General features: G+C 40.5%; 1 protein-coding gene across 2 annotated transcripts in view; it reads right to left on the reverse strand.

Moving 5' to 3' along the window:
* DOCK11 (dedicator of cytokinesis 11) overlaps positions 1–24,973 on the reverse strand; it is a 1,108,606-nt gene that overhangs the window by 269,881 nt on the left and 813,752 nt on the right. For both annotated transcript variants that reach the window (XM_069212535.1, XM_069212533.1), the window contains 4 exons: positions 21,936–22,118; positions 19,928–20,041; positions 3,062–3,277; positions 2,907–2,964 (listed from right to left, as the gene is read on the reverse strand). In XM_069212535.1, the coding sequence (XP_069068636.1) occupies positions 2,907–2,964; positions 3,062–3,277; positions 19,928–20,041; positions 21,936–22,118 (571 nt within the window). The remainder of the gene's footprint in view (positions 1–2,906; positions 2,965–3,061; positions 3,278–19,927; positions 20,042–21,935; positions 22,119–24,973) is intronic.

The following is a 24,973-nucleotide window of genomic DNA, read 5'->3' on the forward strand; positions in this document are numbered from 1 at the left end:
TTCACTATTGCAAGGCCTATCTCTCCCATATGTTAACAAGGGGACTGCCTTTAAATACCTTTTGAGTGAAATGCTTCAGATTTCTTCGCCACAATGACGCAGTTTGTGCACCAGTGCAGAGGAAAGTACAGGGTTGTGTCATATTTCTGATAATATGGCGCATCCCTGCACTTTCAAAATGACACAGCGCAACCCAGCAAGCTTGCTTGAGGCACCACACTGTGTCATTTCTTTGTAAATTAGCTCCTTGGTGCCTAAAGGCTGTGGCATTCATATACCTGTTGGTTGCATGGAACAGGAAAAATGAGAGAAATTATTTGTAATGTATTATTAGAAACAGGAATGAGAAAAATACAAAATGTTTTCGCTGGGTTATATAAATCATGAGTATGAAGACCTGTCAAACAGCAATCTGGTTTACATTCCTGACATTTCTGATGAAGAATGAAAGTTCAAGTTTCGTGCCCTCAAACAAGTATAGTCATGTTGTTTAAAACCGGGTTCCGATCTCATATAGAAGCAACTGGTAAACTTGAGGGAATGTTTGCACAAATCAGTTTTAAAAAGAGCAATGTAGGTAAGACATAGCATAATAAAGAAGGATTTTACTTAATGTTGGTCTTTGAAACAGACAAGATGAGCTAAGAACATGGAAAACCAGAGAGAGAATGCTATAGATCTAAAATTCCCAAAACATTTTGATGAAAAGCTCGACGTTCTGGTGAAAAAATTATGTCTCACTCTGGCCACCTCCAAAGCCGACCTTAAGCCCTGGAGGGGATAGGTGGAGCAATATTTCTATCTCAACTGAAGGCAATGTGTGTTGAAGACCCTCCATTGCCTGCCTGATTTTAGGCACTTCGACTGCAGGCAAAATCTGCAGGTACGACTCGCATATACCCCATAATACTGTGATACCTCATAAACAATAAGTCCATGCTCTGTTAGTGTTTTCTTCACAAATGGTAATGTACTGTCACAAAGGCATCAATGTTTTCTGGAGTTGGTCAACCCCAATAGAAGTGGGCTAAAATGCCCTGATCTGAGGGACCTTGAAGAAAGATATACTTTAGGTATTGTTCTTGTTACAAAGAAATAAAATGGAAATGGCTGAACTAAATACGTGTGATGTGCTTAAAAATAGTAAATGTTTACGGTTCCTATTTCCAATGAACAGCTGAATTTTGCCCTGAAGAAGCACTGCAGAAAGATCAAGAAAGTATGTGCATGCACAGCCTTTGCGATAGAATTGATTGACTCCGTTTGCAAAGTTACAACATGAGTTAAGTGTTTAGGCAAAATATTTTTCTTAATAATAATGAACTCCACTTTATCTCTGATCATATTGGTATGTATCCATCCAGAATATTATGCAGAATTTCTGCTTTCTCCCTTTGTGACGCTTTGTCGTTGTTACCTTCCACTGCCTTTCCCCTATGTGTCTTTTGCTAGCAGTAAAAGCCTGATGCAGAAAACGAAGTACTGGCAATCAAAAATAAGTGCTGGTGCCCGCACCGGAAACCACCAGCTCAAATTAAGTATGCATCTAACACAATCTCATTTTATCCAAGCATACTTGACCAACACATATTCAGGTCAGAGTGTATAACTGTGCTCCCTCTCTTTCCTGTCCAAAATTCTTTTCAATGTTTCTTGTCTTAGGGAGTTATATCCTGATCATGGTGTTGCTTGGTTCAACTGGGTCCTCACCACTGTTGTTCCCACAGATCTAAATGCTATGGGAAAAACACAGGGTAAGGTTCACAAAGGATTTGTGAACTAAGGTTCCATCCAGGTGCACAAACGCAGCAAACAACACCATGAATCCCACTATCATGTTTCTCACAATAGGGTTTAGTGGTATCGACCACTTCACAAATTAAGAGGTGGGGTGACATTTTGGGAGTTCCAGGGGAGTGTGCTTTGCAAAATGAAGGAAATGCTTACTTATATTTCATGATTTATTCATGATTTGAAGTTATTTTGTCACTCTCTAATTGCACACTAATTTACACTTGTGAAAGACAATGGTAACTGCTTTTACAGAGGCAAAAAGGGGAGAAACACACATTTAATGGAGGGTAGAGGACGAAGTTTATTCATCGGGACATACATTCCTTATGGATAAAAAAGTTGGATGTAACAATGAACATTCGCTTATCATTTACACATGCAGAAATAGTTATCTGCTGGGAATTCTGAATGGCTAAACTTGTGCATTAGAATGCTCCCGGAAATCTACTACTCTCGTAGATTTCCACCAGTACCCCAAGGATTTCTTGTGAATGCTACAAAATTAGAAACCTACTCAAAACGTAAGTGTAAAAGTACGGTGAAATGTCATCTGGCAACCTGGGTGTTGCATAATAATCTGAGTATCTTCAAAGATGTGGAAAACGTCTTTAGTCATTTTATTATTATATTGCAGCAGCAAGTTACAGGCTTTTCAATTCAGTATTTACACTAATAGCTTCCAGCACAACAATTAAAATGGAATTTTCAGCATAAGCCACTTGAAGCTAAATGTTTGGCATAGCTTGTGGGATTGCATGAGACCAGAGATTTGCAATTGCAATTCCTGGTACAAAACATATCCAAAACCAGGTTTAATTCTACAGGAAAAATGCCGAACTTTCTAGGTTGGTGGTACATTTGATATCAAATGCATTTTGTATTTATTGCATAATATCCTCCTGCAGTTATGATACTTACCAGATTGTGACTCAGTGCGGAAATGAAACACAGCTCAGCTATCCACAAACTAAGCTGAGAGGTCAGAAAATTAAAAGATAAATGATGCAGTAGTGTCGAGATGAGGGTACACGCCATACTGATTAAATAGTATTGAGTGGCTGCAGAAAACAAATATTCTCATCGTATCTTACTATAGACGTCTTGAAACTTACTTTTTCTGTGGAGGAATTCAGCAACAAGGGCTGCTACATGGATGTAGCACATTGCAGCCTGAAAGAAAAAAATATACAACCGTTAAGTAAAAAAAAAAAAAAACATCCTGTTGTACTTTGAGGGATACTCTATGATTTGAAGATTGGGGGGTCACCTCAGAAAAATCCCCATTTTTGACGTGGATCTTTGCCATGCTGTCGAGCCAGGTTTTTCTAAGCTCTGGAGTGGTAGCGTACGACTTTGCCAGACTGTACTGAAGATCAATCAGCATCTCCGGATCCTTCTCATGTTCTTTCATTTGAGCTGTAGCCATAATAACTGTGCGGATCCTCTTAGTCAAGTCTTTCACCTCCGAGGGGAATGCAGTTACCTAATATAGACAAAGAAGAGAAAAGATGTTACCTATTGGAAAACTATCCTCAAACTGCTCGAACTGCTGGGCTATGCTTTTCTGTACACACTCTCTCCCTAATACTCACAAATATAGATTTTATATAGTTCATAAATAGTTGTGGAACAATTCTTTATTTATATTCTTGCCTTAAAAAGTGCAAAATACAGCATGGCCAAAATCACTTTTCTTCACCTAAGCCTTACCATGCTAACATTTGAGGAGAGTCCTTCTGCACGTTTTCTCACGTCAATAGTACCTCATCTTCATTCTTGTTACAGTGAAATAGAACATGAAACTGGACTGTTGCTTTTAACATATGGCACCAGTTCTCTGAGGTACATGGAATGCTTTTTGTGGTTTCAGCAGACGTGTGTGTCATTTTGGCTTGACATGTAACTGTACGTCTGTATTATAAATTTAGCCAATGTCTCCTGTCACTTGAAGTTGGATATGTCAACTATATAATGTATCACTTTTAACATATCTCATATTATTCATTTATTTCATACGTTTGCAGCTGAGGAGCAAACTATCTTTTCATTAACACGGTCACAATTCAGGTGTCAAGTTGGTGTCCTCCTTCCTCTGCCACTGCGCATCCAAGTTCAAATAATATCTTCATTGATAGTTTTGTCAAACTGTCCCTAAATATCCTAAGGTCACTCAGACCAGAAAATGTTCTACCCACTGCTTTTCAAAATTGTTCCTTGAGCTACTTCCATCTCATACTTACTGACTAATTTGGTTTCAAATGTGTAAGTACTTCACAAAGTATGTCTGGCTGGTTTACCTTGCAGAGTTGCCACTGACTCTGGATATAAGCTGGACCTTTAACCGGAACATATGTTAACCTTTGTACCTCAAGAAGCTCTGTGTTCCAGGGCTCCTTGAAGTTAAGAAAAACTGCTACTGTTCTACTGTGGCAATGAGAACGGTTTTGGACTGATGGAACGTGTTAGGTGGAGAGGAAGTGTTTTCTCCTTTTAGTTATATATAACTATAGACTATAACTCAGAAAGTTTCGGAGTGAACCGTCAAGCGGAGTAAAACAAAAAGGGGAGTCCATTAACACAATTTTCCAATGCAATTTTCCATAGGAAAATTGTACAGCGATACCTCAAAAATGGTTGTGCGAAATTACACCAGATTTGGCAGAAAGCTAAATTGTGGTCCAGAAAGCATGCTTTTTGTGATTTGGTGTAAACCTGTTCAACGTTTTTTGAGAAATTAAGGATAAAAAACGTTGTAAATCTGGACAGCTGGGTTCACGGAGGCTTGGAGACCCCCACAATCACACAACTTGAAATAATAGGGTGATCTGATTAGCAAAAGGGCCTTTTTTCCTGTTTGCCACCTCGCATCTTACAGGAATGAAAGGCTCCTGCGAACTTCCTCAGGGGCTCGTTCTCTGATTGGCTGGCCACAACATTAAGAGAAATGTTGTGGCTGCCATTTCCGAACACAGGGACTCATTCCACGTGCCCTGATATTAAAAAAACAATAAGGTATAACAGAGCTGGCTAGAGGTACCCTGACTCCCTGCAACTTGTGGAGGATGCCAAAGGAACACCCCACTGGGGCAAAAAAAATTAAAACATTGAGTTTGTGACCTCACACATGTTCTGAAGGAGCCATGTGGCACCCTGCGCTGCTGTGCTGCCTCCAGCAAGAGTATTGCATGATTGGATTTTTTTTTTTTTTAAAGGCATGGGCATGAGCGTTTTGCATGGTGGCAGCGCACTGAGGGATTGGACGGAGGTTTGCTGACTGCGGAGGGTGGGAGGAGTTGGCCTTACATATGGTAATACAATATTACTTTACGTTAAAAGACATAGAAATTCACTAAAAACTCAAGTTAAAATCATGTTGTAGTTAGGTATGGTATTGATATCTCATTTTCCATTTGAAAAAAACTCAGAAATTGACACAAAAAAACAAGGTTAAAGTGACATTTTACTTAAGGGAAAATGTCAGTTTAAACGTAACGTTTTAAACTGAAAAAACACTGCCATTCAGCAGATACAGTTATTTGAAGAAACTATACCTCACTCCCTTGCCATGCACTTCTTATGTGCATATTATAACACTCATAGCATGTGCTGTGACATCATTGATAGCATTCCTGATGCCAACTAAACTGACATTGTAACAGCAACACTGTCCATGGCGGTGCGTCAGTTAGTTACCTGAATTAATTCTAACTGTTGAATTTTTGTGTTTTTATAGTTAAAAAAGGTTGCTGCATATCACATGTCTGAGTGTGTGAAATATAGCTTTGCAGACGGCAGCCAGACTGCGCATGTTAATATCAATTTAATGCATTTTGCTTATGTTTGTGACTGGTGCTTTTCATGGCACTGAAGTAATCTCTGTAACATATGGAAAATATTTTAAAGAGAAAATGTTATTGCAATGAAATATGGGTTATGAAACCACTGAGCACCATTAAATAAAACAGACAAATCAAATAATGTAATATACATTTATATATAATTAGAGGTGTATTTGCTTTTATTGCACAAAATGCAGTGGCATAAAAATCCATATTTTACAGGGACCCGTGAAATATTTTCAAAGTTTTGTTGACATTATGTCATAATGAAACATGGATCATTGTTTCACTTATAACCTATTCATGAAAGTGAAAGAAAAGCCACTGCTTATACATAATTGCAATATGGCCCATTAATTGGTCAACATTGTAATCCCGGCCCCCTGACATACCTCCGTAAAAAGCTGTTGTCCAGAAATGTTTGTTTTTGATTTGTGTTTTTGGATCATTAGAGAAGTAATTTAGCTTGGGTGGACATTGCTGATCCGGGGTGATTTTTTTTTTTTCTGGACTACATTTTTAAAAATGGCAGATGTGTTGAAGTGATGAAGTAATATTTCAGGAACCATGCAACCTTTATACTTAATTTGTGTGACAAAACATAGGTTTTGGGGGTCAAGTAGTCTTACAGAGACAGAAAATAACTCCTCAGAGTAACCCTTCTGCCATTTTCAAAAATGGCAGCTATAATAGAGAAAAGAAGAGTCATATATGGAAATGAAACAAATAATAATGGTTTTAATCCTTTTATGTACTCACCAAACAATATTTATGATCTGAATATGAAAAAAATAATGTTTATCACTCCTGTTTTAACACATTTTATTTAATTTTTTAGCAATCGCTTGTGGTACATTTGCAGATTGTTGAACATTTGAGAAGAGCATATCGACAGGGACATCCTTTTGTAGCACAGGTTTTGCAAGTACATGTACATTCTGTGGGTAGAGGCTTTATACATTTTGTAGGTTTTGGCACCCCATCAATATCTTCCCAACAAAATTCACACAGATCTTTCTCTACATATGCATGATCCAAAACATTTACACATCTTCTGATCAAGTAGAGCACTCTTTTAATGTGCTCTTGCACAGAATATGGCATCGGTGGAAGGTCACGTATCAGGACTGGTCTCTTGAACTCACTGCACTGCACCGAATATCGTCAAATGTGGGATAGTCAAAAGTAGTTTTCCACACACGTGCAAGGTATTTTTCTATGACTTTAAAGTCATATTCTTCTTCTGTCTCAGTAAATCGTTTTATAAACTTCACAGGTCCAGCAGTTAAAGCTCCAAGGTTTGTTCCAATTTTGCTCATAGTGTAGGAGTATGGGCCTTGACAAGAACACTGGCCATCTCTGGCTCAAGTTTCTAGTACAAAATACGAAGCAGGATTAAGAGTCATTTCTCGCCTGTTCCATAATGTATCCATAACTCTGCCAATCCTTGACTTATGAACATTGCAACAAATCTAGGTAGCACAATAATTACATATGTATTATTTGACAGTACAATGACTCGATTGGAACCATGATGAAAAGTCCACTCAACATGTGGCACAACATGAAGGTCAGCTTCCTCCAATTTGCTGCTAAGTTCTTGATCAATATGGCCCCTACCTTTTGAATATCTCTCTGCAGGCACCAACTCCTCATTGACAATCATTCCACTTGCAATAATTGGAAACTCAGGCCCTGATTTAAGGAAAGTGGAGCTTCACTGCATGAAGCCCCACTTTTCTTGCGCCCATTGCACCCCTCTTATGCCACCATGTGTGCGCCATATCAATGATATGGCAAACCATGGCCCACGTTAGGATCAATAGTGTCATTATTTCTGACAATATTGTGGTACTTTACAGGATTAGTGCCAATTCTGAAAAGTACATAGAGGCCCATTATAAACAATGGTGTGCCTCAATTTAACGCCTGCACTGAGCAGGCATTAAATATTACAAGAAAAATGGTGCAGTGGAATCTTATAGATTCCACTGCACTATTTCTTTGGGCCTCCTAACAGAGGAACACCCCCCTTGCATACATTAGGCCTGGCACAGTCATATTGAGGTGCAAAGGTTTACAAAGTGGCACAATGTGTGTGTTTCACCACTTTGTAAATTTGGTGCCACATTTTTGCCCAAAAAATTACGCTAATGTGGCGCTAGGCCCTTCTTAAATTTGAGCCTAATTGTTCAATGAAGCATCAACAATCTTTTGGTGAGTTAACATCTCTAAGTTCATCTTGTTCGATGTTGATGACCAGAATTTAGCAAACTAGGCAAGGTACATTTTTTCACTTGTAGACATTCATCTGATTCTGGCACATTCTTTGACAGATATTTCAAGATAATTGTCAAAGACAGTGTGCAGTTCTTGCAAGGTGCACAATGATATCTGTAGAACAGTCTGAACCACCTCTACAAACACTGTTTGGATGAAATCTTGACCATTCGCATTTGTGACATAGGGGGTCGTATTGACTTTGGCAGATGGTTTTCACCATACGCAGAAGTCCCGCAGTCAGGTTGCCGCCAGTGCAGCTGCCTTTCCGCAGTCCCCATTAAGAGTTTTCCGATGGGTCAGCAGGAAACAGCCCACAACATTGACAGCTCATAATTGAGCCGGTGGCAATGTTACGGTGCATAGGGTGCACCAGCACTCGTCACACTTTTCACTGTCCGAAAAGCAGACAGTGAAAAGTGCAGTGAGGATGGCCATGCGGGCCCCTGCCCTGCCAAGTGCCATGCCAAGTGCATGGGCAGTGCAGGGGCCCCCATAGATGCCTCTGCAGTGCGTCTCCGCCAGCCTTTATATGGTGATGCTACTGCCATGTAAAAGCTGGCAGTGGGGGGGGAGGTCATAATCCCCAGGCGGTGCTGCTTGCAGCGCCGGACTGGAGGATTCGGACCACCAGCGATACTGGTGTTCCGATGAAAGTCATTATGTGACGGTCAGACTGCCACCAAAGCGGTCAGACCACCACTTTGGCGGTGGTCAGACTGCCACCACGAGACCGCCAGGGTCGTAATCAGGCCCATAGTCCACAACAATAGCAGTTTTCAATGAGGACACCTTTTCGAATTGAAATTCTGCAGATGAAAGGAGTTTTTGTTTTTTAGGTCTTGTACGAGTTTGTGCTTAACTGACTTCAATATAAATCTCTCCTGCTTCAGTTCTGCATATAGTTTTGATCCATGTTCCAGGACATCTAGTAGACATGTCTTTATATCTTTAACTACATATTGTTTTAGTCATGAAGTTGTGTAGCCACACAGGCTCAGTCATTCCAAAGGGGTTAACTTGCTGTTGCATGAAATGAAGAAGGCTGTCAATATGTTTATTAAAATGTTTCCCTCTCTTTCCCACACATTTGTGGTGAGGAGCCGTTTCACAATGGTCCATTAATTTTGAATTTGTCATCTCGCTGAAAACATTGCCAATAGAAAGAACTTCATTAAACTAGCTGTCATTGAGCAACATATTCACTTTTACGTATCTGACGAACAATTGCTTTGGAGTTTTTCTGTGATCTCTAGATCATTTGTTCCAGTTTCATATCTGGAACCACAGCATTGAACCTTCCCTCTCTGTCTTTCAACACAAAGGGGGTCATTCTGACCCCGGCGGTCTCAGACCGCCGGGGCCAGGGTCGGCGGGAGCACCGCCGACAGACCGGCGGTGCCCCGCAGGGCATTCTGACCGCGGCGGTTCGGCCGCGGTCAGACAAGGAAAACCGGCGGTCTCCCGCCGGTTTTCCGCTGCCCTACAGAATCCTCCATGGCTGCGGAGCGCACTCCGCAGCCATGGGGATTCTGACACCCCCTACCGCCATCCTGTTCCACAGGATGGCGGTAGGGGTGCCGCGGGGCCCCTGAGGGCCCCTGCAGTGCCCATGCCTATGCCTATGGCATGGGCACTGCAGGGGCCCCCGTAAGAGGGCCCCACAAAGTATTTCAGTGTCTGCTATGCAGACACTGAAATACGCGACGGGTGCCACTGCACCCGTCGCACCTTCCCACTACGCTGGCTCAATTCTGAGCCGGCGTCCTCGTGGGAAGGTTGATTTGCCCTGGGCTGGCGGGCGGCCTTTTGGCGGCCGCCCGCCAGCCCAGGGCAAATCCCAAAATACCCTCAGCGGTATTTTGGTGGGGGAACTTCGGCGGGCGGCCTCCGCCGCCCGCCGAAATTAGAATCAGGCCCAAAATGTCTTTGGATTAATTTTCTGCAGAGGTATGGTGTTTCCACCTCTAGCTTCTTCACTCTTCCCAAATTCCAGGACCCATATTTCAGGCAGTTTATGCAATCGAATTCATGAAACACAGTAATCAGTGAACCCACAGTCTTCACTTGCATCTCCCATTCACTTTCCCAGTCAGCATGTACTAAGGTTTTCACTAGCGCTATCATGTGTAAAACATTTCCCCAGTAGTTGCAAAGTTCAGATTTTTCTTCACATTCTTTGACAAACTCTACATACTGGGTTTTCAGATTTTCTGATTTTGACCGCAGTGTATTGAACATTTCTTGGCATTGCATTATGTGTTTTGAATGAAGTGCACCTTGTGCCTTGCTCTCTTCTGAGATATTAAATGCAAAACCTGATTTGTCATTCTTGTTCCAGAAAGCATTCCAACGCAATGTTTCTATACACTCAGATATGATAAGCATACCTTGTGACGAACAAACATAATTAGTTCTGCTCAATACTGACTGGACAGTTTGGCTTCTAAAGATCTCAGCCTCAATAAGTGCATCATCTATGCCACATCCACTGAGATGACTTCCTGCACACCGCAACACAACTTTTGTCATGTGAAACGCCCATCATTGGATAAAGAGCATCAAATTCTACTGGATTGCTCATACAAATGTTAGCTACAATACGCAAAACACCTTCATCCTAGAAAATTGGCAGGATAGGCTGGCCTTCAAGCGGAGCACACACATTTTGGAAATTATTTAGAGCTGTGTATACTGCTGCATAGTTTGTGACTGGAGATGGTATTACTGGTAAAAACCCAACCTGCTTCAGTGGGATGGTATTCTGGGAGCACAGAGCATGAATACCAGCCCACGGAGGACCTGGCTTTTCTTCAGTCTTCAATCCACACCAAATAAGCAATCTGATAAATTCAGTTAAATCAGCTTTGCTGACTACAGCATCAGGTAGAAGATCCATGTCCTCAGCCACTTTGAAGCCTTGTGGTAGACTGGGACATATTGATGGTTTGTAGTGATTATGCACGTGTTAGCAAGGCAGTTGGGTTATAAGTTTGCAGCTTTGTTGGTTTATGCCTACAGCTGACACAGTTTGTTTTCAAGCAGCACCTACATTGGTACAGTCTTGAAAAAGCACCATGTGGCAGTATCATGTGTGCTGGATATTCCAGACAAAGAGAGCTGTCTTCGAAATCAAAATTAGCAAGAGCAGCAATTGTAAATCCTTTAGTGGTAAAGTGACATGGAAGTGGTGTGTTGTTGGATTCACAAGATATTACAGCATGAGCAGCTAACAAGTTCCTGCTCCGTACTATGTCATTATAACTTGTTGATACACCAATTATATTCTTTGAAATGATTAGCTCTTTACTTTTGAACGTCATAGATTGCGTGGGCAGTCATCATGTGTAGCGGAGTTTTCTTTTTTGCTGTGATGTAATTCATAAAACATGATTTGAAAAAGTCAGTAAATTTGCATAGCATAAGCCTGTTGGTCCATGGGATTGTCTTCCTTTTCTTCACGTATATCTTCAAAGTCATCATCAATGTTGTCGGATTCTGTTCTGAATTCAAGAGCTTTAGTTTGTAATAGTTTTGCTTTGCTCATATTAGTGATACAGTGATGTAACAACTGTTAAGACAACATCAGGCATTCTTATTGGCTCCCATGATTTGTGGAGGTCTGGGGTATCACAAAATTTGTCATTAAGTTCAAAATCTAAATCTTTCAGGATGTTTCTTAAAATGGTTACTGCTGATTTTCCTTCATCCTGTGATCTTATTTTGGCAGCAAATACTTCAGGAGTCAAATCAGCTGAGAACACCATAAGTGCCTCATTCTTTTTGTTAGGCTGACAAAAACAAATTCTGTCATTGTACATTCTCAACAGAAAAAATCTTAATTTCATTATTATGGATCAATACAGTTTCATCAATGTTGAGCATTACTTCTCTGATCTTACTGAGTGTGAACGCATAGCCAGCACTCAAGAGTTGCTATAAAACTGCATTTGCACACAGCTTTTGCACACCACAGCCATGGAACAGATGACACATAAAGTGTCCTTCACAGACAAAAGGTTCCTTGGCTTGTGGACACCTCTTATTGATTACATGTCTTGCCTAGAATACTTATGCTTTTAACCCCCCAGGCTTTGAGCCCTTCATCTGTCTATCTAATTCATTAGACTAGGGGTGACTGCACCCCCACCTCTGTGGGCCACACCTGCATTTATTAAACTGAACTGTGTAAGATGTCAGCTTTCCCCCACAACCTCGGCTGAGGTAGACACTGGCTGGGGTCCTTGAGACCTTTCCTGGTTCTCACCTTCCCCCTGTTTGCTTTATCCCTGCTCGATTCTTTATCAGACTCTCCAATTAGATGTACAACGGTACTGGAGCAAAGTACAGGGTCTTCCTAGTAGGATTTCACTGTCTTCTCGTAGGCAACATGCTGATGTATAAAGGAACACCCCTTTTACTTATCTGCTTGAGAAAGCTCTAATACTCGTATATTTATTTGATCCCCTGTCTTTCTGATTGAATTCTGCGTTAAGTGGCGCTTCGTTCTTAATGATGCAAAAATTATGTAAGACTTTCAAAATGTTAATAACCAGATTCTGAGTAAAATCTTAATTTGCTTTTTGGAAGAGGTCAATTTTAAGTGAAGGCTTGCAGGTATGTTGCTGCTGGGAGCTCATTGTTCATTCATATTTTCGAATGTATGCATGCATGCAGTTCAAGTGGATCTGCTGCAAATACATTCATCTCGCTATTTAGACCAGCTACTTAGCTGAAAACTTCACCGTGGAAGAAACCAGCTGCAGATGAAAACATGCATGCCCTTTGAGCTCACATACTCTGTACTTTTTTCTTTTGTCAATCCCTTTGGCCCTTGTTCTGGCTAAACTACAGTCTACAAATTGAAGATCCTCTGCTTTCTGATCAGCTGTGCAGGTGGAGGAGGGGTAGCCATCGATCTTCTAAGTGGATGGGCATTGGGTTTGGTTGTCGTCACTTTCTCAGACTCAGATTCTTGTTGTGATTCACTTGTTTCTGGTATTTTTTTACCATTTTGTTTTCCATTTCCCGTTGTTTACGTCATGTAGCACTTGATGTTATAATTATAAAATATTTGATTATCTTCACCCATCAGTTTCAAACATTTGTGAACTTCGCCTTGTCGTATTTCTACAGCATCTCAAACTCTCTTCTCAAGCTACAGTTGATGTAGCTTTTCTTTTGGATTAATTTGGCATATGACACATTTTTCTTTGTTGAAGGAGTCCTCAGATTTTGTAGTTAGCAAAACTCTGTCAGGAGGTAAAGGTCCTTTGCTACCACTTGCTTCGCTCATGTTTACGAATTTGAATCACAGACAATGCTAATCCGGGGTGATTATTTCTGGATGACAAATTTTAAAAATGGCAGATGTGTTGCAGTGATGATGTAATATTTCAGGAAGCATGTGACATATTCTTCATTTTGGTGTCAATTCATAAGTTTTGAGGTCAAGTAGTCTTATAGAAAATAACTCATCAGAGCAACCCTTCCACCATTTTCCAAAATGGCGGCTCTATGATGATGTTTTAGCCATCATATTGTTAATTTTTTCTATCATCTCCTGGTGATCCGCCAATACCTTGGCAGAAGTGGAAAAAAGTTTTTAACAATTATGCCAGAGTATGTGGAACTTCTCTCAGTGTGGGAAGGAAAACCTCTCTATTAATGCACTGTGTGGGCACAGGAGGCCCTTGAGGATTTGCCAGATTTATCGGATGGAGATTCAGCAGATCTCAATCAATTTGAAATATGTATAAAAAACTTGACGTGCACTTCTTGCCCAAAGTGAGCACTGTTCTCGAACGGTACCAATTTGGGAAAAGGATGCAACATCAAGGTGAAATAGCTGAACAATATATAACAGAGCTACGGAGACTTGCTTCGACTTGCATGTTTGGGAACTCCTACGAAGAACGTTTGAGAGATCAGTTTATGTTAGGCTTCTCGTTAGAGAAGGCAAAAGAGAGCATGTGGCAAAAGGACAATCCATTTTTGGAAGAAATTTGGGTTGTAGCAAAAACATGCGAGCACTCGAGAAAATGTGTTGAAGTACTTCGTAAAGACAGTGCTAGCACTGATGCAATTGGAAAGGAAGAGGGCATTACTGTAAAAGCAGTACAGAGCAGCACCATGATGTATAATGACAGTGAAAGTGGTAGTGAATGTATGAAATTGAAAAAGCCCTTTGCTGGGAAATGTTTCAGGTGTGGGGGTGTTGGTCACATGGCCAACAATAAAGAGTGTCATGCTAGGAGGATAATTTGCAAAGGGTGTGGCAAGACTGGTCGTCTTGCAAAGTGTTGCAGGACAAAAAGTAATGCTAAGAAAGTAAGGGAGGTTGTGTGTGAAAATGAAACAAGTGAGGTGGGGGCAGTAGGTGACGTGCAACAAGATGTGGGTCTTTTGATGGTCCCATAGAGTCAATCTTAGTTAATGGTAAACTAGTCAAAATTCTATTTGATTCTGGGGCAAAGATCACATTGATACTGAAGTCATTTTATGATCAGCAATTGAAAGGGAAGCCAACTTGTTGAAGCCAGATGTGCAACCGAAGGTTTATGGTGGTGAACCAATCAAATTGCTAGGTTACTTTTGGGGAAGCATAGAATTTAAAGAACACATCATACCAGCAAAAGTATACATCTCGGTAAAGGAAGATTCCTTAATTAGTTGGTTTCATCAACGTGATCTGCGTGTCCTGCTAGACCCAAATGAAGATCCATCAGTTAGACTTAAAGATGCTCCCACAGTTCAAGCTGTGGCATAGGATGTGAATGGTTGGGTGAATAGATTTCCAGATGTGCTCAGCAGAGAGTTGGGCTGCCTCAAGAATTATGTGCATAGAATCAGACTCAAGCCTGGAGCGGTACCAAAGGCAGCAAGGTTAAGGAATTGATGGTTAGAGACAAGATGAAAGTTGAGATTGGTAAACTTATCATGGATAGATTTATTCAGGAAGTGAAATCTTCGGAATGGGTGGCACCGGTGATTATGGCAAGGAAAGCCAGTGGGGAGGCCAGGCTGTGTGTTGATCTCAGGGAACTAAACAAGTCGGTCATAGTAGACCATTATCCTCTCCCAAATATTACTGAAACACTTCTCTACACTCGATTTGACCTCTGCCTACCACCGGATAAACTTACACAGCTTATCTCAAGGACTTACTACTTTTATAACTCCTTTTGGCACATTTAAGTTTCTCAGGATGCCGTTTGGCTTGATGTCAGCTGCCTCAGTGTTTCAGAGAGCCATGGAGAAAATATTGAAGGGAGTGAAGGTATACCAGGATGAACTGTTGATCTTTGGGGCTGATTTAGAATCAGGCAGACTGTCTTTCAAGACTGTGTGAAGAAAAAAGGAATGAAGACGAGACAGTTGGAGGAGGTTGTTTTGCAGACATTGTCGTTGAAGATTATATGAAAGTGTGTCTGGTAAGTGATGAAATGATACAAGAGTCGGTATTGAAAGAAGAAATGTCGAGTGATGTCACATTACAGGAAATACTAGACGGGCTTATGAATAGATGAGGTGCAAGGCAAGAACACAATCATAAACTGTAGGCTTACTGGCAAGTTAGGAATGAATTATCAGTTGTGGATGGAGTATTGATGAGAGGCAGCAAGTTAGTTCCACCTCTTGGCTTGAGAAAGAAACGTATAGATCAGGCTCACGCAAGCCATATGGGCATCTCTAAAACGAAGGAAAGAATAAGAAATGCATACTGGTTGCCAGCTGTAGATATGATGGTGGAGCGGGAAGTGAGGAATTGCCATGTGTGTGCGCGATCGAACAAAGTGTTGAAGTATAGGACAAAGTCCATGGTCACAAGAGAAGAAGCGTCTGGGCCTTGGTTGACATAGCACTAGACATTTTGGGTCCTGTCAGGCTAAAGTCTGTTGATTGCTATGTTTTGGTGTGTATTCTCATGTATTCGAGATGGCCAGAAGTTAAGATTGTGAGTTCAATTGAGTCGAAGGATGTGATTAATTTTCTTGAGGAGCTGTTTGAGAGGGAGAGTTTCCCCTCTTCGATCCTCACTGACAATGGAGTACAGTTTGTCTCTGATTCAATGGAGTCTTTCTTAAGAAAAAGAGATATTGTGCACAAAAGGACGGCTTTGTATCATCCAGAGCTTAATGGGGTTGTGGAATGCTTCATAAAAGTTCTGAAGGAGAGTTTACAATTAGCACAGAATCTAGGTGCGGAGTGGGAAGGTGAGTTGAGGAAGAAAGTGCGTGAGTATCAAATGACACCACACTCTACCACAGGAGTAACTCCAGTACAACTGTTCAAGGGTAGGGTACCTTGTAGCAAGATTGAGCCGAGGTGGGTAATACTGTAGGTACAAGTGGGAGACTACATAAAAATAAGGTCTCCAAGGAAAGAAAATAAACTGTCTAAACTCAGGGGCCCATTTGAAGTTATAAAAGTATTTAGGAATGCAGTGAAGACGAGTGATCACAAGATATGGAATTTAAATAGGGTGGCGAAGTGTGTCAAGCCTAATGCAGACAGTCAAAACACTATCTGACTCGAGATCACACACTATTGTAAGTTCTCAGCCAAAGAGAAGTGTAACAAAGCTGCTACGGCTGGAGGACTGTGTATAGCTTTGCATATGCAAACTTTATGTGTATATCAAGATTGTTTTTGCCTGTACTAATCAAATTCTGTATATTTGTAAGTTTGTAGAATTATAGATGTCTGATATTGTAAGGATGTTTTAGTCTTTAGTTGAGTTTGGAATGTACGGGGAGACGAGGACAGTTGAAGAAGGGGACGGAGTTGGAGGCTGGTATAGGGCTTGTGTGTGAACTCACAAGAAGAATAAACTTATTTATTATCTTGACGCTACGGTACTGGAGCCTGAGTGTTTCCTAACAGTACCCGATGCCCGAGAATCGGACGTCTAGATAAGACAATCTACGGTGTGGGTCTTGCGGTGACACGCACACCAGGGTAACATTAGTTGTGTGAAAATCCATTTTTTGTGTGAGTTTCATCCGGTGATATGCACACCAATAATAACATTGTGTGTTTGTAAGTTGTTTCTGTGGGTTTTCATACGGTGATACGGACACCAACTGTGTTATTTACTGAGTTGAAACGGAAAAACCTTAGGTGCACACCAGTACAATACTGATTTTAGTACATGGCTTCATGACCCTGAATTCGCCTGGGCCTCACGGAACTGTAGAAAATAGATCTCTGGCTCACTGTGAATTTGTACATTGGTAAATATTCATAGTGTACATCTAATAAAGAAACTTTATCTGGAGACTATTTACACTTGGTGGTGTCAAAATGTGCCTGCTGCCCCATTTTTTCTATCATCTCCTGGTGATCCGCCAATACCTTGGCAGAAGAGGAAAAAAGCTTTTAACAATTATGCCAGAGTATGTGGAACTTCTCTCAGCGTGGAAAGGAAAACCTCTCTATTAATGCACTGTCTGGGCACAGAAGACCAGGAGGCCCTCGAGAATTTGCCAGATTTATCGGATGGAGATTCAGCAGGTCTCAATGAATTTGAAATATGTATAAAAAATCTTGACTTGCACTACTTGCCCAAAGTGAGCACTGTTCTCGAACGGTACCAATTTGGGAAAAGGATGCAATGTCAAGATGAAACAGCTGTGATCACTCATCTTCACTGCATTCCTAAATACTTTTATAACATCAAATGGATCCCTGAATTTAGACAGTTTCTTTTCTTTCCTTGGAGACCTTATTTTTACGTAGTCTCCTACTCGTACCACAGTTTCCTTCACAGCCTTCCGTATATCATACTGTGTCTTCCTTTTGTTTTTAATTTCTCTCTCTCTCTCTTCAACCTTCGATATTATCAACCTGATCCTCAATTCTTTTTCTTTTCTCTATTACCCACCTTGGCTCAGTCTTGCAATCTTGGTGCAAGGTACCCTACACTTGAACAGTTGTACTGGAGTTACTCCTGTGGTAGAATGTGGTGTGTGAATATGACACAAGTGAGGTAGGGGCAGTAGGTGAGGTGCAAATTTTACAAACGAGATGTGGGTCTTTTGATGGTCCCATTGAGTCAATCTTAGTTAATGGTAAACCAGTTAAAATTCTATTTGATTCTGGGGCAAAGATCACATTGATACCGAAGTCGTTCTATGATCAGCAATTAAAAGGGAAAGTCAACTTGTTGAAGCCAGATGTGCAACCGAAAGTGTTATGGTGGTGAACTGATCAAATTGCTAGGTTACTTTTGGGGAAGCATAGAATTTAAAGAACGCATCATACCAGCAAAAGTATACATCTCGGTGAAGGGAATGCTATGTCAACCGAAGGCCCGGACGCTTCTTCTGTTGTGACAATGGGCTGTGTTCTATACTTCAACGCTTTGTCCGATGGGGCACACACTTGGCAATTTCTCACTTCCCTCTCCACCAGCATATCTACAGCTGGTCACCAGTACGCATTTCTTATTCTTTCCTTAGTTTTAGAGATGCACATATGGCTTGCGTAAGCCTGATCTATAAGTTACTTTCTCAAGCCAAGTGGTGGAACTAACTTGCTGCCTCTCATCAATATTCCATCCACAACCAATAATTAATTCCTAACTTGCCAGTAAGACAACAGTTTTTGATTGTGTTCTTGCCTCGCACCCCATCCATTCATAAGCCTGTGTAGTATCTCCTGTAATGTGACATCCCTTGACATTTCTTCTTTCCACACCGACTCTTGTATCATTCCATCAGTTACCAGGCACACTTTCATATCATCGTAAACCACAATGTCTGCAAAACCACCTCCTCCAACTGTCTCTTCTTTGCTCCCTTTTTCTACCATGAGGTTGAGTTTCAAATTGGAAGGAATAGCCTCTTATTTTGATGCAGTACCAATTTTGAGCAGCAGCACAACATATGGCTTCTTTAGTGACAGTGCTGAAGATTTTATTTGTTATAGCACAACAGTGCAATGGCCCACCTTCCACTGTTGGGATAATAGTGCCACTGGTAAACAATTTTGTATTCCTTTTCAACAATTGTGATGAGCATATTTGCATGCAAATTGGACAGAAGGCCAAGGCAAGTGAAAAGGAAAATGTGAGTTGTTTAGCGAAGGTATCCTGTTTATATCATTAATTTTTATAATAAGACTATAGATAAAAAAGTGTGGTTGAGCGCGCACCAGGCTGTACATAAAGGTTAGAATGTGTTAGATTATTGTTAGTCAGTCATGAATTTTATAAGGTCTTTGATGTGCAAACCATTCATAAGACATAGTTAAGATTGCCATTTTCCCAAACTAGATCTAAGTGTTTACATAAAAGAAAGTGAAAGTTTTATTCACATGAAGGATAAAAGTGGAATCAGTTGGTACAATTGAGCCTTGACTGAGGGATCTGTGACTTCAGGATACACATAAGGATATACCTAAATTGTACCACTTTACAAGGACACTTAGGCGGATCCTCCATGTATCCTTATGAGGGTAAAAAAAACAGAGTTAGAATGTAGCTTACGTGGGTGGTATTTTCTTCCACATTGACTGTATTTTATACAGCCATCCATCCGCATTGATTAATTGTGCAAAGATATACTGACTTCAATGTTTATCAATTAGCAGTAACACTAGCAATATCTATTCCTTTATACTGCAGGATGAAAATGTACTTTGGAACAACGTACTCAGTCCAGCAGGATGCAAATTTAGGGGCCTTGGGCATGAGGGTACAGTTAAATGTCAGAGCATGTCAGTGGGTGCATTGGTATAGGCAGGACTGTAGTAAAACGTGCGTGGAGTTGTTACGTGCATTGTAGGACCACATTATAACATCAATTACCAGCAATATTATACTTGGACAATACATGTCCAAGACAAATGTCATTTCATTATATTGGTGGTTATGAACACAAGGCATATTACCAGTTCATAATAATTAAACTTGATAACAATAAAAATATATGTAATGTCTTACTTAATTGACAACGTATATTACTCACATTTTAGTAACACAGTTCTGGCTACTGTTTATATAAAATTACCTTCATGGCTCTGTCACTGTTTGCAAAATTATTGATAATAGATAGTGATTCCTGGAACCTTGATCCACCGCTTAATGCAACATCAGCTATCAATTGGCTCACTGCAATTATTATCTGTGAGGAGAAGGCAACTCTGCTTGTTACATTATGCAGATATTGGTAAGTTAGTTTCAGTAGCAGATACAAGACAATTGAAGAGCGAAATGCTTTTTATGCAGACATTGGCACATTACAAGAAATCTCAGTCTCACCCACTTAGTCATGCATATGTACAATTAGCACAAACATATTTTAAAGTAATTTAAAACAGAGGCTGGAGCCTTTCTCTTACTTACAATGTTCTGAAATAGTATTAAATTCAAGATACATTATGTTTTACGAACTATAATCAGGCCCTCATTATGAGTTGAGCTATTTCACCCCAAGCATCCCAGTGCAATAACACAATTCACAGGTATGGATGTTTTCAGGCCAGAATTATTGGGTCCAAATTCAATTCTGAGCCAGGAGATAGTCAGAGCTGCAGGGGCTGGGGCCTATGGCAAGCAGCGTTCCTCAGATGAGATACTGCTCCTTGGATAGGCATATGTGCGCCCTTCATCCTGGCCACCAATTCAACACCCTCACCAGCAGTCCTGCTGATATTTTCCACTTGCTCAGAGCAGGCGGATAATGTCAGCATTATTTTTTTTGCTGAAATAGTGAAAAACTTCTCAGAAAGGCGACCAGTCAATCCACGTGCAAGCAGTTATTCCACATGTTGGCTGAAAAATTCATAAGTGCCGGAAAACTTAAATTCGTCCCATTCGGTATCTATGCTGAAAAGTCCAGCCAACTCGCAATGAGAGCCTTATTAGGAAAACAGATAGAAAATTTGATACTGAACCAGTTTCAAAATGTCTCTTTTTAGATATAAATGTAGGCATCTGATCACTTGCAACAGTAAAAATAAAAAATACGACTAGATAAAACTAAATTGGTGATCTTTATAGAGGGTGTCACACAGTCCTGATAAATATGTTACATCATCAGACTGCTTAATTTTATTTAGGAGGTAATTAAGGACCTTAAAAGGTAGTGCCTCACTTGAAACAGTAAATCTGTGCTAATTTTAACTACTGTCAGGTATTTCTGAATTCCGGGAGAGTTCCTCCGCTAGGTCGTGGATAGTGCTATTGATTGGAAGCAGGCATTTAATTACGATCTTACAAAATCATGTGAATGGAATGAAGACAACAAAAAAGTGAAAGAGTGCCTGTTGCAGATGTAGTCATATAATACTGAGTACACCATGTGGTTCTGCAACTTAGGGCCTGATTTCTAAATGTTAACTTACACTTTTGGGTAAGTTTACTATTTTTTTAATATTCACAAACTACAACTCAATAGTAAGCTTACGGCTGCAGAGACTCAGCAATCGAGGTGGAAAATTCCACCTATAAAAATATAGAGCATGCCTATCTTTTCATGTGTGGAGTTGTCCACCCCGACTGCGTGGTGCCTACAGTCAGGGAGGAGAATCCATACATAAACAGATAGGATAGGCCTACCTTTTCAAGTGTAGAGTTCTCCATCCTGATTGCGGACTCGCCACAGTCCTAAACTTACTATTAAATCGTAGTTTGTGAATAATCAAAAATATAGCAACTTTACACAAAAGTGTAAGCTTACCTTTGTTAATCAGGCCGAACCATTCCTTGGCATTTCCAGGCACAATTTTAGTGAGGCTAATATGGCATTTTTCTGCATTTCCAGATATTTTGACATGCCATTTTAGATGGTGTGTTTTGAATAAGGGTGGCAGTGGCAACTACCGTATTTGGTAATATGGAGTACAAAGCTGTGCACAAAGAATCGTCTCACAGCATGCAAGAGCAGTGAGGACTGGCAGTGCACATCTGTATACAGATTGAAGCACAGTGTACTACAAACCTTGTTTAACCATGCCAAAGTTTCAAAGGAGTAACGTACCAACAAAACGTTTTCTGGTGGTTTTAATTCCACTGACCTGCAGGTGAGTTCTCAAAAATGTTTTCCTTTTGGTGAATTCAAAGTTGTTTCTCATAAGCAGGTAAAGAAGTGCAGAGGCCTCGTTCCTTGTTGTGCTGAGTTTGGAAGTACAGCACTTCAAAACTTCATAGCAGAAAGCAGCACACATGTTAACTCTTCCTTTAAAAAAGGCAGTAGGAAACTAGGAGAGAGATAAAAAAACAAGCATTATTTATTGAGAGAGTTAGCAACAATTGTATATGTACATTAAATGTTCTGGTGCTTTTGTAGCATGCAGTGCAATGGTAGAAAACCTCATATTTCATGGAGGATGCGAAATATAGAAATATTTTAATATTCACTGTGAAATTTAGGTTCTAAAGTCATAATGGTAGTTTTAGAGCACTATGGAGCTCTCTACCATGGTAAACTGTAAACTTCGTACTTGTACAGCGCACTACTCACCCATTAGGGTCTCAAGGCGCTGTACGCATACCGCTGTGGAACCCCTCCTGGCTTTTCCCTGTAAAGTGCCCACTCCTGGGCAACCTCCAAGGTGAAGCCAGGCATCCCAGCACTGTTGGGGCCACTGTGGAGATTAAGCAAGCTATTGCCCAGAGTTACAGAGTGGGACCCATGATTTAGATTAGGCACCGATGTGAGAATTATCAGGTCCGAGGAAATTGAGCCCAAGACCCACCGAGGCAGGAATTGAACCCTGGTCCCGGGCCAGATTTCTGCATCAGGGTCTGCTGCTCTAACCATTGACCCATACTTCTCCACCACCACATGGTCAGGGCTCGTAGGGCACTGCATCAATGGAGGACCAAATTAAGCAAAGTTATCTAAATTAAGAGGCAAGAAAAAGCTAAATATGCAGCACGTAAGTCACTGTAGTGACAGAACTGTATAAAACTATAAGCCCTCAGTATTGTCCATTGATTTATCAACTTTGTTTTCCACGAAGGATAAACAAAACTTAAACAATCTAATTTTATTGGAAGAGAACAGCTTACTCAAACTAACTTCCCCAAATTAAACAATATTATAAAAATACTTAACTGTTTCTAGTACCTCACCAGAAAAGATGAGCAGGATAATTTGGAGAATGTTAGCCATAGTTAAGTAGGGCCATTGAATGACTGCAAGAAATAACAACTGCTTGGTGAACCACAATTTTCAAAAAATGTCTAAACATCCCTCAAGAGTCTGCTGGACTTGCTCTGGCATCCATTGATCTTTTCCTACCACAAATCCTACCACTTTAATTCTTCTGCTAGATATTGTGAAACTGAGTTACTTGAGTTACTTCACTTGAGGCCTCCACCCATTTGTCTTTCCCTCCATCTTTGGCACTGTAACAGGGCTAGTAAAAATGCTATCAAGCTAGCCTTTAAGCACAGCGAAAATACAGAGAATCTAGTATAGAGGTCGGGCAAATGAAATACCTTTATTCTCTACTGAAGCTTACAAATATAATGTTTGGGGACAGGCTGTCTATATAACTGTCTGCTACATGAATTCCTTAGGTTCACAAGGCAAGGCCAAACTTTATGTACATACACCTTGCAATCAGTGCTGATTTATGTGTACAAGCAGGGTAGGTACCAGTGTGACCTGTGGATCTTGCCACAGGTTCTTGTCTAACAATGGTTGAGCAGCTGTCAGTTCACATTGGTGTGAACATCAATGCCCACTGGGAGGTAAGACAATGCCTATGGGTTGTGGGGGTACCAAAGCTATTCTTCTTTTTGTCATGAGAGTGCCCCATCTCTTCCTGAAAGGTTGATGGTAGCAACCTTCCCAGGGAATTACGTGAGTTCTGTGGGGAGGGATGTACAGGTGTGTAGTATGCGTGTAGTTTTCATGTGTGCCTGTTTGTCAAGTATCTGTGTGCGTGTCTGTGTCTTCATGACCTCCAGGTGTGGAAATATGTCTACCCATCACTTATTTTCAGGAGTGTCTGTCCTGAGTTGGTCTATATCAAGTAATGAAGGGAGTGATATTGTTGTTCTTGAGGCTTTGAATGTCATAGTGTCTGTAGGAGGCCTTTAGGTATAGGAGAAGGGCTCAAAGTCATTGGTAGCAGATGTATTACGGACAAAAAGGGCAAGATAGCCTGTTAAAGTATTAAAGCTCAGTGTTAGTTAGTTGGTAATGAGGAATCCAGAGGGATATAGAGTAATTAAGGAATCAGTACATTGGTACCCAGTGGCAGTAATTGGAGGTCTTTGAGAGAACAGGTTTGTTGACGAGTATGCATCATAGACAAAAGGTGACATCTGAGCTAGGCCTATATATATAATAATTATGGCTTATCAATAACATTACCAATTTATAAGGATCAAAGAACAATATGATTATTGAAAGACAGTTTGGTTAAAGTACATGTTATATTGTTGGGAGAGTAAGTAAGGCAAGCCCCATTGATGAGTGAATCCCACAACTGAGAACGCAAGTTCAAATTGCAGAGTTGGCTAAAACAGCAGCATAGGATGGGGAATCATCAAGGAAAGTATAGTGTGATATGTAGGTTTTCTGAAATTAGCAAATTTTAAAGATTGCCTAAGTGGGATTGACAGAGGTGTCATCTTCAATTGATAGTTTTTCCTTCAGAAAGGGAACTGACAGCCGGGTGGCATTTGTATAAGCTCTGTAGGGCCACATGGATATCCCTCTTGAATTGTACCACTGAATATTGATCCGCAAAATATTGTGGTACAAGAATATTGTGGACAAAATATTGAAAGGCAACTGCATATGGAGAAATATAGATGTGATATTTCTTACTCCACATCTAGGAACATTGATGATATATAGATATGACAGAGGCACATATATGTGGAATTAGGTGAAGAAACTCTAGGCTCTCTTACCTGTTGATATTTTTTGCACTATTTTGATCTCAATATTGTGCTCCTTCAATATTCTGGTGTCGATTTTTAGGGTGAACACCCTCTTATCGTACCCGTTAACTTAATTCTCTAGGTTCTAGGATACCAGGACAATCTTTCTCTCTTTATGATTACTAGCAGCAAAAATTTAATATTTTTAATG

The sequence above is a fragment of the Pleurodeles waltl genome, chromosome 2_1 (genome assembly GCF_031143425.1).
Source record: "Pleurodeles waltl isolate 20211129_DDA chromosome 2_1, aPleWal1.hap1.20221129, whole genome shotgun sequence".
Taxonomy (NCBI): domain Eukaryota; kingdom Metazoa; phylum Chordata; class Amphibia; order Caudata; family Salamandridae; genus Pleurodeles; species Pleurodeles waltl.